Genomic DNA, 15,928 nt, shown 5'->3' on the forward strand with positions numbered 1-15,928 from the left:
ATGTGTAGCACAGTCGACCCCTACATGACTAAGCCTACTTGGTTTGCAACACTGAGGCAGCAGCTGACTTCCTAATTACATCATGGAAGGACCGGGATAAAGGACCGCGCTTCACAAGATTCACACTCCTTCTACCACTTTGCCCCTGGTCCTGTCACACCACATATTCAATAGCGGTAGGGCCCCCCGCTTCCAGCCAAAGTTTGTCTATAAGCTTACTGGCCATGTGGCCACGCTACCTTGCCAGATTGAGTGAAGTCTTCTACATAATTCCTTTGCACTTGAAGAAGGGCGACTACGCCCGAAACGCGTTGTGCTGAACTTTAATAAAGAAGGTTGTCTTGCAATCTTGTGAAGTGCGGTCCTTTATCCCGGTCCTTACATTTTTTGTCCACACCATTGGTGAACAGGATCCAGCTGCTTTATCACACATAGAGAGGAACCCCCTACAAGTGGTTCCCAGGCACATATGGTAGTTGTGAATTCTTCACAACTCCACCAGGTGAGTGTTTAGCAAACTATTTTCTCTTTAAACATAACCCTATCCGACAATATTTCACCATATACAGCTCGGTGCTGTCTTGTTTTTCAATGTAATTACATCATGGAAGACAGATTTGCATATTCTTCCCATGGTCCCTTGCAAAGTGGAGTGCTAAAGGCTTAAAGGGGTATTCCCAGCTCGCATACTCAGCAGTCTTTACTGCTGTAAAATCTTCTTTCTTCCTGGTTTCTTGCATCATTTGGTGGGCGGGGTTTCACATGCAACCTGCCGTTTAGCTCCGCCCCCAAATTCATGTGTAGCTCCGCCCACCCATATTGGACTATGAAGTACAGGCAGCAGCAACTCCATTCTGTGTTACATACAGAGACTGCCTGTCTCTGCCATAATGAACACAATTGAATTAGCTAGCCTGATAACTGGGAGAACAGAAGAAATGAAAGCAGCTCCTCTCTTCTATCTGAGTGCAGGACCTAGGTCACGTGGTGTAGACACAGGAATAGCTAGATACACAGGCTCGCTCCCTGCACTTAGCCCCTCCTCCCTCCCCCCTGAGAGCAGCAGATACATCACTTGACTTATGAGCAGCTAAGTCAGGGCTGTGGCCACAAAGAATTGAATAAAGTAAGATAGTGGACAAACAAAGCAGTTTTACTGAAGCATTGTATTTAGGAAAAGTCTTACATCCACATTAACAAGCAGTATAGATAGGATCCTTGTGATGGGACAACCCCTTTAATAAGTCTCCACACACCTATATGGTGGTCTCTCCCCAAGGAGTGACAATATCCCCTTAATCCTGTCTAAGCCTCTCACCTCTACCAGGTTATAGTCTTCTCTACATTGAGCTGATGAGATGCAAGTACATCAAAACGGCCGTCCTCGGTTGAGAGACTATACCTGGTAATAATCCCAGCGTCATTGCAAAACAAAGGCCTCTTGGAAGGTCGAGCATGATGCTAAAGGGAGCAGCCTTTATTGGGTTATTTCACTGGAATTCTGTCTTCCTAATTACATCAGGGAAGACAGGCTTGCACATTCCAGTGAGCGCCCTCTATTGGTTTGCAACACTAAGGCAGCAGCTGACTTCCTAATTACATCATGGAAGACAGATTTGCATATTCTTCCCATAAGCCTACGTTAGCATTCACAAATTCATTATATTTTTTTGTGCTTTTCTTTGAGTCACCACAATCAGGGGTCATAGACAGTGGTGTAAGTACTGCTGAAGCAGGGCCTGCAATAATGGGGGCCCTGTTCGGCAGAAACAGGAAAGTAAGGCGCGGGCCCACAGCAAGAGTATTTGTAGGGCGAATCCATGGAATATATCCACTGAAGCTGCTATTCTTATACTCTGAGGTATCTTCATATTCTGGAGTACAATGGTCAGAAGCCCAGAGAAGGTGAGCAAACATAAAAAACAGTGTTACTCAACTCTCCTGGGCTCTGGCAAAACTCCCTACTGTCTTCCATCCACTTCAGTTACATAACAAGAATCAGGCCAGCATCACAACGTATAAGGACACCGGCATGACCCACATCTGTGACATCATTAAAAGGAATCTATCAATGGGGATATGCACTTTAAACTAAGGACACATTGGAATAGCCTTTAGAAAAGCTATTCTACTCCTACCTTTGGTTCAGTCCTAAACGCCGACATTTTTTAAATAAATCACTTTTTCCATCTATGCAAATGAAGCTCAGGCTTTGTCATGCCTTGAATGCCACCACCTGGGCTGTTGCATCATGCCCCCTGAGATGTCCTGGTCCTTCTCTTTGGTGTTTAAGCAGCCGACGCAGTCTTCAGCAGGATTGAAATCCTGCGCATGCGCTGCACATGGACGCAATATGCTAGGGAAGAAATAAGATAAAGATGGTCATGGAGCATGCGCTGTTGGCTCTGCCACTTCAAGTTAAGGCAGAATAGACTGCACATGCTTGGCCATCTTTATTCTATTCCTACACCAGTACGTCCCTGCAGAACGAGAGAGGGACCGCCCAGACATAAATAGTCAATGGGTGGTCCGGAAGAGGTTAAAGCGAAGCTAAGACATCAGGACATAGCGGCACCCATAGCTGTATATTCAGTGCTTTCTAGGGGAGCTCCAGCTCCGGCTGTAGTTACTGCAAGGATGCACCGGAACGTCCTTGCTGAACAAAAGAGGGACCACCTGGACGTACACAGTCTATGGACAGTCCGAAAGAAGTTAAAGGGAATCTAAGACAGCAGGGAGTCATGCTGGAGGCCAGGAGATGACCCATGAGTATAACAAGCGGATCATGTGACCGCCGGATCAGAGGCCAGCCGCTCTCTAGGGGAGCTCCAGCTGTAGTTACTGCAAGGATGTACCGGAATGTTCTTGCTGAACAAGAGAGGGACTACTCGGACGTATATAGTCTATGGGCGGTCCGGAAGAAGTTAAAGGGAACCTAAGACAAAAGGGGGTCATGCTGGAGGCCAGGAGAGAACCCCAGAGTATAACAATAGTTTATGGGGGGGGTGAACCCCAAAAATTTTGGGTTCTGCTAAACCCAAAATTTTTACAATAAATTCCATAGGGCCACTATGGAACATTTTACTGTGTGTTGGGGCTGTTATGGAACATTATATGGTGAGCAGGGGCCGCTTTGGTACATTACAAAATTACTAAAATCATCTGACGACAATTTGGAAAGAAGTTATACCAATTCTGTAAAACAGCATATTAAAAATGACTAAATATATAATGGAGTCCACAAAGCATAATCATAGCTAATAGAGATCTACACCATAAGTAAATTATTAAAATAGGTAAAAAAAAAAAAAAATGAAGATTAAAAATTATTGCATAATTACAGCTGCAGAATGCACAAAGTATAGTCAACAATGACATAACATAAAACACAAATGGGGAAGTACACACTTCAGGTCACATGAACCCAAAGAAGGATTAATCCAGATGAGATTAAATTTTAAGTATTTCATTGGGAAGAAAATGAGATTAAAAATTAAAGTTTATTCTGTCATCAACAAATTAATTTCTTTAAAGCCTACTGGGGACTTCAAAACAAATTGCTTGAATGAGTCTATAATAATAAAGTGTATTTACATATATATATATATATATATATATATATATATATATATATTGGGGAATCGCTCAGGTAAATGCTTGTAGCAGTGCAGGAAACAGGGACACAGACACTGGATTGCACACAGGCTCAGGCTTTATTCACATATAGCGCATACACTGCTTTTGAAAGCCACTGGATAAACAAAACAAACTCCTACTCGGCTGAGAAACTAACTTAAACATAAGGAAACTTTTCCCTGACTATACAGGTCCCACCTTGGCAATAACAACGGGGGCACAGTACCTGCTTTGGAGGTCCGGTCTGGACAGTTCAACTCTGTCAGTGTGGTGCCACACTGCTGGTCTTCACACACAGACTGTTATTAGGGCCTGATTAGTCAGCTGACCTCCCTGGTGTGAGTTTTTACAAAACATCCTTTTTAAAATCTTTTTATTGAAGGTGATGTAACAGAGTAAACAAAGTAATCAAGAAAGTACATGTACAAAACAGCAAAAATAAAGCACGCAGAAATAAAAAAGGGACTCAAATAAACAAAGAACTGCCACTTTGCCACCCCGCCCCAAACCAACCCACTCCATACAGGGAAAAGTGCAAAAATATATAAGGCACTTCAGCGTCAACAGATATATATCATACCTATAGAAGGGACTATGGATCCATCCGACAGACATCCCTCCTCAAGGTGCGTAAGCCCCCAGTGCCGAACACATTGAGGGGGCAGAATATCGAGTTACATGGAAAGTACACCACGCACCCCAGACCTCAGTAAATGTCTGAGGGCAACCCCTACCTTTGTATACAATTTGGTTAAAGGGGAGGATCGAATTAACCAGTTTCTGCCACTGGGATACCGACGGAGACCGTGGGGCCATCCACCGTAGGGCAATGGCTTTTTTGGCATAAAATAAACACTCCCGGAGAAATATCCGGACGTGGTGTTGCCAAATTTCTTCCTCCAGAAAGCCAAATAAATAAACTTCAGGAGAGAAAGGGACAGGACGGTCCAGGGCGTCTGCCAGAAGATCCAACACCCCCCTCCAAAAGGACCAAACACCCTTTAGCTGCCTGGCTGGAATATACTTGTCTTCCCAGACTACACCCTTCACTCTCTCACAATATATATACACATACATATATATACTCAAAGCATCTTTGTCTCTCATTAACAATGACCTTATGATTGCTTGTAAAGCACCAGTGAAGTGACAGAAGACTGTTCCCAATGCATACACACAGAAGCTGTAGTTGCTATTGACGGTGGCATCTAAGAAGATAGATGGGAGGATCAGAGTTAACTGCAATCCTGGCCTTTGCAACAGAATGTCAGTTGTATATTATACCTAGCATCAGCTGTGTATGTGCCTGTACAATCCCATAGATCTAACTGTATGCCCACTTGCAGTATGGAACAGTAAGAGTAGTGATGGGCAAACGGCTTAATTATCAAAACCGAATGAATGGCGATTTGTCTCGGCTGAGGCCTGGTTCACTTCTGCGTTCGGTATTCCGTTCAGTCCGCTTGGGGACCCTCCGAACAACAAACGCATTGACAAGTGGTGAGTAATGAAAGCACACGGACCCCATAGACTATAATGGGGACCATGTGTTTTTCCGCGCGGTCTCCGCACGAGTCATGCAGAGAGGAAAGTAGTAGAAAACAAACGGACCCCATTATAGTCTTAGGGAGCTGTGTGCTTTCAGAAGCTCACCACTTGTTAATGTGCTCCTTTGATAGTGACAATTGAAGCCAGAAACAGTGAAAAATCTGACTTTTATTGATACACAGATAACAAGTTTCGGGGCCTACGGTGTTAATACAAACACCGCCCCTTCATCAGATCTTAATTCTTAGCGCTGTAGAGCATACAGTTAGCTGCTGTGGGCTAAGGGGAGGATCTTCTAGATCTAAAAGCCTGCGCTGAAGGGGCCCACGTGTCCCTCCTGCTGACAGCAATGAAAGTGAGCGCATTCGCAGACACATGCCACATGTAGCTGATGTATCTCCTGGAAACAGAGGCAGTTTGCGCAAGTGCCGAACCTTGTGTTCTTCAGTATGCTGAACACTCAATGTGTTCATCTGACTATGGGCATGCCATAGTCGCTTTCGTTGCTGTCAGTGGGCGGGCTTTTAGATCTATAAGAGCCTCCCCTTAGCCCACAGCAGCTAACTGTATGCTCTAAATTTTTCTTGAAATTTTATACAGTGTGACTCTGCCAACACGATGATAATGCAGCATCTCCTCCCATTCCAAAACAAAACAATATTGAAAGGTTCCCCATCTCAATTTAAAACATTTCCAATTCAGCAAATCGCTGCAGAGATAGGAATATCTTCTCCCAACTCCATACCTCTACAGCCGGACTAACATGAGCAGAAGAGAATGGGAATGGTGGAAACAGCGCAGCACCGCTGAGCTGCACAGTTTGCGGAGTTTCACAACTACTAGCTCCCATTCTCCTCTATAGGACTCCACTCTATAGGAGTTACAGAAACTGAGAATAGCAGGATTGTTTCCTGTAAATCCTGCACTTGGGGCCAAGACATGGAAGCGGTTATTCCCATCTCAGCAGTGATTTACTAAAGTGGGAATAACCTTCAAAATAGGCGACTGTGTGTAAATAAAGAGGTTACCACTGTAAACATAACTGCTTGAGGGAAGGGGAGTCAATAGAAACATAGGCTAGGAGTTTTACAGGAAAATTGGTAATTTTTCAAATTGTTGTAAAATAATTCTTGCCAAAAAGATGGAAACAACAATAGTCAGTAACAACAGAAACTCAAACACTCACCTGGAGACGGGCAAGAACACTGGCTTTCTTAGAATTTGACGAATAGCTGCGTGAACAGGAGACGCTGCAGAATCTCTTTGTTTTGGAGAAGAAAGTGTCACGTGTGCCAACTATTCCACACATTTCACAGATAGCTAGGGGAACAAAGTTTTTATCAAATTTCCTTTTCATTTTTAAAATTCACATCACAAAATCAGTTTTCTTAGAAGATAAAAAGATAACAACAACACACATACCACATAGCAAATAGAAAGCCCTCGGCAGGACGCAGCAATGATCACTATTATACCCAGCTCGCAGAGTACATTTGTGTGTCCAGTAGGGCTGGCCAATTATTAGCCAAATCAAAGTTACAATTTTGATTGATTAAAATTAACAAAAAATATTTTAGAACACTCCAGTTTTTACAAGTCATTTCAATGAATTTTGGCTAATAATATTCACATATCTGCAATCTTGATAAGACGGCAAACAACTAATAACATATCCAACAGCTAATGACAGTGCAAGACAGGAAGGCATAGATAAGGTTATAAATTTGGTTAGTTTTGTTAACCCTTAAGTACCATCATGGTGTCTATCATAATTATCATAATCATATGTGTATGATAGACACCATGATAGTACTTAAGGGTTAATTGCTAAGCCCTAGTGTCCACTTTTTCCTCATTTGCTTACACCAGCTCACTGTGTAAGTGGCCACAAGACAGTGGCTGCAGACATGCGCAGTTGGTTCTGCCCGAAGGCCGATGTCAGAGCCAACTGCGCATGCCTAGGATTTTCCAGACCAGCGCTGGAAGAAGACACGGGGAGAGGCGTTCCTGAAGAAGAGGCGGGCAGTATTGGGGACGCCCCCAGTGCTGTGAGTAAAATCATTCACATACAGAAGAAATCTAGGTTGTCTACAGAACGGTGGCACGGAGAAGACTTCTAAAGTTAGGAGAAGAATAGCCTTTCTTAACCCATTTATGCTGGAGGTTATATTTTTTGAGATCCAATAATGGAATTCTAGAATAAATGGGTTAAGGCTATTCCTACGTATTAATATTAAAAAATAGGATTCAAATAATTTAATCCCTTTAAACTTCTAAGCTTTTACATTTGCGTAAAGCAGCAGGTCCCAATTGGGGTGCCATGACAATCCGACGGGTAAATAGTCGCATACCTCCAATTTTAATAACATCGAAGGGAAGTGAAGGAGAGCCGAGACAGACCACCAGTAGAGAGGACTGTTTGCTATGCCATTTCCAGGTACTTGGTAGTAGGAGATTTGTGCTCACAGCAGCAAAATCGTGTCCTCACACTAAATGAAGGGCCTTTTGTTACATTTTGGGGGAGGTAAAACAACGATTCAGATATTTTATCCTTTACTGCTACGGTGACGTATTGTATATTTTTACAGTTTGGGCATTTTCAGATGTGGGTTGATTTATTTTGTATCTGTTCTAAAAGTTAAACAACAGGCAATCCGAATTTTTATTAGTCTTCACAGGGGGTTTAAAGAGGCTCTATCACTAGCTTTTCGTGTTTTTGGCTAAAGATATGCCTGAATAGCCTTTAAAAAGGCTATTCAGGTGCTGCTAATCGTTTGTGGAAAGACCCCCGTTTTTGTTAATTACCGTGGAAAACGATACGCAAATCAGCTCCACCGTGCATGGTGGGCGTTCTGTGAACCTCCTTGCGTCATACGTTCTGGACGCCCACTGCTAACTCCAAGCCCTCCTCCTCCTACTTATTCACTGCCTCCATTGTCGTTGGTTTCTATTGAAGTCACGCGCATGCGTGATAGTGCTCCCTCTGGCGCGCTGCTGTGCATGCTCCAGCGCAAGCTCGCAATGTTCTCTACGGGAAAATGGCGCTGGAGTGTGCACAGTAGCGTGCCAGAGTTAGCGCTACTGCGCACACGCATGATTTCAATAGAAACCAATGACGATGGAGGCGGTGAATAAGGAGGAGGAGGGCTTGGAGGCAGCGGTGTGCGTCCAGAAGGTAAGACGCAAGGGGGTGCACGGAACGCTGATTTGCATTTCAATTTTCACGTAATTAACAAAAACGGGGGGGGGGGGGGTCTTTTTAAAAATAATTAGCAGCACCTGAATAGCCTTTTTAAAGGCTATTCAAGCATATATTTAGCTAAAACCACGAAAATCTAGTGATAGGGCCCCTTTAAACCTGAGATCATTAGATCACTCCTCCCATAGACTGCAATACAACTGTATTGAAGTCAATGGAAAAATCATATATAACTATTGAGGCCATCCACAGACAAGCTTCAATAGTCACCTTACTATTCCACAGACTCTCCGCACAGGAGACGTATCAGCATCTAAGTGTAAGGGGAGAGATTTTGAAGTATTTATATTAGTAAGACCTTTTCCAACGTGCAAAAATGCTTTTACAGGACTTCTTGTGGTCACAAGTTGCCTCTTAGAATTTGCAGTTGGCATTGTTAACCAAGATAATGCTCACTCATACACAGCAAGTGTTTCCCAGGAATTCCAAATTGCAACACTTCCTTGGCCCGTCAATTGACCATTTATGGGATCAGCAGGAACGCCAGCTTCAGCATCTTACAAAAGTGCAGGATCTACAGGCTCAGCTGCAACATCTTTGGCGACATATGCCACAGGATGTACCTGTATGCCTCCTACATTCTGCATGAACTATGCACATACCTGGCTCAGCACCATTTTCATCACAGACAGTAGTAACAATAGGTGGAGGTTGTAAGTTGGATTTTTCAGCCTCCTCCTCAGCTTCTCCAATGCTGGACTCTCCAAAACCAGAACTGCTATCACTCAGCGTACTGCTATTATATTCCCTTTCATTGCCAGTAAATGCTTCACTTGAATCCTCTATATCCATGGCTGAATTCTTCCCTGGAAATCACCCTGTGAAAAGTGACAGTATTTTCAATGCACACTATAAAGTATGAGCACACTAACTCTATTAAACCTCATTTCTCTTGAAGCACAGGTGTCTATGGTTTCCCCGTCCCTGTATAATTTAAAACAAAAAAGAATAGACACCGAGCAAAACTTCTAGTGTAGATAATCATGGAACCCAGTGGAAGGATATATAAATAAAGATAATGATGGTAATGACCCAAGTGGCCTCTCACCTGATGCGGTTATGATCCGTTCACAACCACATGAAAGGCGTTACACACAGATGGAGGGAGCAGCACATCTCAAAGACACCGACCAGAAACCAACCGGGAATAGGAGTAATATGAAGAAGTGTTTTGCGTTGTGCACTGTTTTAACCAAATAAATCTACTGTGACCTTGAGCGCTGTCCATTGCCTTCTTCGTATTTCGTCCCTGTATAATGACAGCTGTTGTTCGTTTCAAAGTCCAAACATTTCACACTTACACAACATTTATACCCTGTATACACAGTGCTCCTTTAATTCAATATTTAAATTTTTGACATGCCCCTATTTTAAGAATGAAGTTGCCCCCTACTTGTTGGAGCCCCTGGGGAGTCATTCCATTTGTGTTATATATAGGGATCTTTTGTCCCCAAGCTTTAAAAGGTCTCCCATTCCATCTAGGTCTCAGTGGGAGAGGATGTGGGATGTTTACCTAACAAGGAGTGGGAGTTAGAGGTTGAGACTCTAAAGCTTGCATCTCCTAACCTGGAGGATCGGATGTCCCAGATTATTATATATTCTGCACTGAACTTCTAGGAGCACTGCTCAGGTCAGCAGGTTCCGGCCTGGTTTTCGGGACCTTTGCCCCAAGTGTGAGGCGTCCCCAGGCACGTTCTACCATCTTCTTTGGTCCTGCCCTGTGATACGGGGTTTCTGGGAGCAAGTCAGGAAGTTCTTGCACGACCAGATGGGGGTAACTGTCCCAGATTACCCCAAAATGTGCCTCCTCTATGTGGATCCAGAGCGTTTTGGTTCTAACGCAGAGAGAATGTTTCTTAATGAATCTCTGTATTGTTCTCGTAAGACTGTGGCCAGCTGGTGAATGTCCTCCTGCCCTCCAGTGCTGCGTGATTGGATCAGATCTTTGAATGTCTCTCTGCCTCTTAAAACATGGATATCTAGGGGCCACACGGTGGCTCAGTGGTTAGCACTGCAGCCTTGTAGTGCTGGAGTCCTGGTGTTCAAATCCCGCCAAGGACAAAAAACCATCTGCAAGGAGTTTGTATGTTCTCCCCGTGTTTGCATGGATTTCCATCCCATATTCCAAAAAAGACATACTGATAGGGAAAAATGTACATTGTGAGCTCTATGTGGGGCTCACAATCTACATAAAAACAAACAAACAAACAAACATGGATATCTAAGCATAGGGATAGGAGACTAAATTCCACAATGCCTGGGACAAATGGATAGCATCCCCCCATACCCAGTCTCAGTTTAGCCCGGAATATGACTAAATACTTTGTGTTTGTCCCATGGTCCTGTTTGGATGAGCATGAGTGTATGTGTATGTCGGTGTGGATTTTCCAGGGGTGGTCCTGTGAGGTGGGGGGGGGGGGGGCACTGGTTGTTTATGGTTTACTGTATACTATTTTTTGATGTTTTGGTATAATTCGTTTCTTTTTTCATGATGAATTCTTATACAGTGTTTCTCTGAAAATAAGACAGTGTCTTATATAAAATTGTCTTCCTAAATATAGGACCTGTCTTGTTTTCGGGGGACGGCATATGACAACCGGCAGTCATGCCGGCACTTCCTTAGCAGAGCGTCAGCATGAATGCTGGGTGTAGGTAGTGTAGGGGAGGGGGGGAAGGTATCATACTTACCTTTCCCATCTTCATAGTAGCGCTGGTGCTGCTGTTTGTCCCGGCAGTGGTGGGCGGGACTTAGCGAGCCTTTGGGGGCGGGGCTTAGCGATCCTCACTTCACTGACCCAGCAGCCAGCTGGTTGCTGTACTCTGTGCTCGGTGTGCACAGGAAAGCCGCTGCTGCCTCTTCTGTATGCCGGCTGCTGCCTCTGCCTGTGGGATGAGCTGGGAGAGCTCATCCTACAGCAGCAGGGACAGTGGACACAACAGCAGAGGCAGCAGCCAGATTTCCTGTGCACACCGAGCACATCGCACAGTGTTCAGTCGGCTGCAAAGATTTGTGGGCATGCCTTATTTTCGGGGGGTGCCTTATATTAGGCAATTCAACAGAAACAAAAATTCTCTGTGAAATGGATACACTTATTCCTTAAATATTAGTTCTCTGAAGGGGGACTGATTAATCCGCCATGGGAATATAAATTGATAAAACTTCACTTTTATTAAATACTCATTAAAACATGAACAAAAAAGTGTAAAAACATGTTCATACCAATTCCCGCAATGCAAAAATAGTAAACGGTTGTGGAAAAAAGAGGGAGTGATGTAAGTGTCTCACCCTACATTGACACACTATCTACCTCCCTAATACATTTCACAATGTGCACCAATAACTCCACAGATTGAAGCAAGAACCGGACCAGTATCGTGGGCTCAGTGACTTAATCCCCACCCCTCTGAGGCTATTGGCCTACTGCCACATCAACAGAGAAGGGAGGTACCGCTGGCTTGGTCCCTGTTCAGACTATCCGTGTGTGGGTATCACATCAATAACTAATTAATTCGACCCTGGGGTTCTGCGTATTGTTTTTACAGCATTCACTCTGCAATAAAAATGACACGACAGCTTTGTCTAGAGGGTCATTAGGATTACAGCAATACCATATTTATAAGATGATCAGTTACTAAAACGGGCACATTGACATTAGTTAGTGTCCGTTAAGATAAACGTCCATTTTTATTTTATGAATCATATCATAAAAGGCTTACTAACAGATCTTTGGTTTCAATGGGATTTCTACGGTCATCTATTTTCATCAATTCCATCATAGGTCCATTATTTTGGCAAAGATAAAGCGGGTTGCAGGATTTTAGGTTCCATTCATAATAACAGACTTATGACGGACTAGCTTTTACCCACGACTTTATCTGCGGTGATTTGAGAATTGGGCGGACACAGACGTGTGAAACTGTAAAAGTGCTTTAAAAAGTTTGGTGGGCTAGCAAATGTGATGTGTTGTATTGTGTATGTCGTGATACAGACAATGTGATGTGTTGTATTTGTGATGTGTTATATAGTGGAAAGCTATATGTGAGTGAGTAAAGTGGGGGCTACTCCTGAGGTGACAGTAAGGAGTGTGCAGGCAGGTTGAGGCAGGAAATGCCAGGCAGTGTGTGTGAGTCTATAGCTGGGGCTAGGAGTCCTGCTTTGTGAGTCTCCTGCTAGGAAGCCATGTTGTTTAGTGGCACCAAAAGTAGCCTGTGACTCAATCCTAAGGGAAAACTATGTTTGTGGAAAATTGCACGCAAATCCGTCCAGGCGTTTTAGCGTGATTGAGGAACAAACATCCAAACTCACAAACATCCAAACACACAAACTTTCACACTTATAATATTAGTAGGATAGGATGTGAAGCGTCCACTCTTCTTCTGGTTTTTTTTGTTTTGTTTTGTTTTCTTTAACATTAACCACTTCAGTACTGGACCAATTTATGGTCCAGGACCAGACACATTTTCAGATTTTTTGTATGTTCCATTTTGAGGGCTGAAACATTTTTATCATTTGTGTTGTTCAATTAATTTCTGCGTCTTTTTTTCAGTGACACAAAGGGCTTTATTTTTATGTTATTTTTATTTTTGCATGCGTTTTACCGTAGATTTTTTTTTTTATATATATCTGGGAAAATAGAAACAAAAGCTAGGGAAAACGTGTCTGTTTCTCACTTTAAATTTTTTTTTTTTTTTACTTTTTAAAATAGTTTTTACTCTCGATTACTCTAGTTTTTACACTTCATTAATTTTTATTTTGTATAGTGTCGTAGGGAGTTGAGCTAGAAACTGTAATAAGGGCGTGTTATTGATGTTTTATTTCATTTATTTATTTTTATTGTGTCCCCATAAGGTCACAAAAGACCTTTGAGGACATCTTGTCACAGTTTTTATTTTGTGGGGGAGGCGGATTTCCCCTGTAACTGGGGCTGGTAGATTTAGCCCCAGTTGCAGGGGGACTACAACCTCCGGCTCATTCTATAGAGCTGATCTGGAACCAACATCTTTACCACATGCTTCTCCCGGTGGATCACGTGATTGTCGGGTCAGAGGGCAGCCGCATCATGGTGGCGCCCATAGCACAGTGCTCATTGAGCGCTCTATACACAGTGATCGGGAAAGCAGGGTAGGTAATAAACCTTCCCTGCCTTCTCTCTGGGAACTCCAGCTGAAGTTACGGCCAGCTCCCCATTTCAGCAGTTGCACGATTTTGTGCAGTTGCTGAAATCTGCTTGGACGTACCGGTACATCCTTGCATATCTAGACAACCACCTTCTGGACCAACCATTGGGTTTTTACGTCCAGAAGTGATTAAAGTGTCTTTTCCTGGGCATCTTCTGCATTTGTTTACTTAACTCAGCTTCCTGCTGTGTAATTCCACACTAGCTACATTTCACCTCACTCCCCCTCCATCCTCTCTCCCTCCTTCCCATACACCCCCTCCCTGTCTCTCTAGCTATCCCACCCTTCCCTACCTACTCAGCCCAAACCTGACCCATATCATATACTTACCCTCCATGCTGCTTCCTGTGAGAAGGCTCCTCCTTCTTCACTGATTCTGTTGGGTGCACGCTCTTCTCCATCACTGCTCTGTTCTCTGCAGCAATGATCCACCTCTACTGCGCATGCGTAGTAGAAGTGGATTATTGGCAGCAGTGTGCATAGCACTTGGTGAACAGTGCACACAAACAGAATCGGTGAAGAAGGAGGAGCAGTTTCACAGGAAGAAGAGTGGAGGGTAGGTATAATGGGGTAGATAAGGGGGGAAATAGTAGTAATGATTAGAGATGAGCGAGTACTGTTTGGATCAGCCGATCCGAACAGCACGCACCATAGAAATGAATGGAAGCACCTGGTACTTCCGCTTTGACGCCGGCCGGCCGCTTAACCCCCCGCGTGCCGGCTACGTCCATTCATTTCTATGCGAGCGTGCTGTTCGGATCGGCTGATCCGAACAGTACTCGCTCATATCTAGTAATGATCCATTTCCAGATCGTCACCAGATAATCAGAAAATGTCCATGGGTAAATATACATTTTTGATAAATTATGTTATTTAGAAATTAGGAGGGTGAGGTTGTTTAGCTTAGTGTAAAGATTTCCAGTTATCCCGGTCAACCCCTTTAATATCTATGGTAATGGACAGTCAGCCATAATGCCATCTGTTATTTCTGTAAGAAAAAGAAAACAGGACCATATATATATATATATAGACGCCATCATGACCGCCTTCCAATGGTAGTGTGAACCCCCACATTGCAGAAAAGAAGCTTTTTGGGTGGCAGACTTTGTTGCGCTTTTTGAGCCACTGTCAGGAGTTGCTTGAATAGTAATTGGGAGGAAGAGCTCACACTTTTTCCCTTCTGGCTTTCACGCAAAAAACCCAAGTGTATTTGACAGAAGGGAGATGTAAGAACTTCCTATATATTTACCATTCCTTTACAAGTCAGTCTTGACTTTGGCTCAAAAATCGGCAGCAAAATCTGCAATCAAAAAAAGCAGCGTTTCCGCAACGTGGGGCCTCAGCCTAAGTGTCCCTCATACAATATAACAGGGGTTTTCTTTATATAGCCAAACTTAACCACTTCTTAATAAGATGTCATCTATAAAAAGAGCACCACATAGGGCAATAAAACAGAGTGTTGTACATGCAAATACTTAACTATACTGCAATATTATGGCAGCATTACTTATCTATTTATCGCCATCATATCCCGCAGCCCCTGGCGGTGATGTGTCGTCACAGTATATGTATAACATCTTCATGCTATATAGTCTATTAGATTACACATCTCTCTATCTAGATCACAAGTCACCATTACAAAATATGATGGCACAAGTGCTCTGAGACACTGACCTTTAATAACACGTGAGCACTTCTGTCCTCCAATAATAGTCAGTATAGGTAGCAGTTCACACTTAGAGACGCATGGTTAAAAGCGAGACGTCCTCCCAGAAGAATGAAAGGCAGTATATGGGGCAGCGATCCGCAGCACAGGGGCTACTGGAGCGCCACCTACTGGACAAGCGGACGACAAGTTTCTCTGAGACGAAGACTTTCGATTCTAAACACAACCCACGTAAAGAACAATAAGTACCATAGAGTCGCACAGCCCGCACAGCAGACAGGACCTGCACGGCACTGGTGGTCATGTGACCAGTCACGTGTATGGGAGGAGCCAGGCACTGGACTGTGATTGGGCCGTGGTCAGCTCTTTATACTTTGTGACACTCAGTGCGTGTACCACATTGTGGCGCTGCCTGGTGTATGTGGGGGCTGTTAGGAGGTCCGCCCAGTGTTGTATGTGCAATGTGTACACCGCTACTCTGTCCGACTGTGTGGTTGGCATTCCAGCCTAAGCTTTGCATTGCACCACATTTCTTCAGTATTGTCTCTTTTTTGTTGTTGCTCCCCCCCTTGCTGTTTTTTGTTTAAACAGCGTTTTATTAACAAACGTTTTTTCAGTCTTGTTTCCTATAAAGAAATGAG

The 15,928-nt window shown here is 43.6% G+C and overlaps 1 protein-coding gene across 1 annotated transcript in view; it reads right to left on the minus strand.

The window, feature by feature from the left end:
- L3MBTL2 (L3MBTL histone methyl-lysine binding protein 2) overlaps positions 1–15,537 on the minus strand; it is a 51,485-nt gene extending 35,948 nt beyond the window's left edge. The window contains exons 1-3 of the mRNA XM_075286336.1: positions 15,296–15,537; positions 9,046–9,261; positions 6,371–6,504 (exon numbers count right to left, since the gene is read on the minus strand). Of these exons, the coding sequence (XP_075142437.1) occupies positions 6,371–6,504; positions 9,046–9,235 (324 nt within the window). The 5' untranslated portion in view covers positions 9,236–9,261; positions 15,296–15,537. The remainder of the gene's footprint in view (positions 1–6,370; positions 6,505–9,045; positions 9,262–15,295) is intronic.
- Positions 15,538–15,928: the final 391 nt, after the last annotated feature.

The sequence above is a fragment of the Leptodactylus fuscus genome, chromosome 9 (genome assembly GCF_031893055.1).
Source record: "Leptodactylus fuscus isolate aLepFus1 chromosome 9, aLepFus1.hap2, whole genome shotgun sequence".
Lineage (NCBI taxonomy): Eukaryota > Metazoa > Chordata > Amphibia > Anura > Leptodactylidae > Leptodactylus > Leptodactylus fuscus.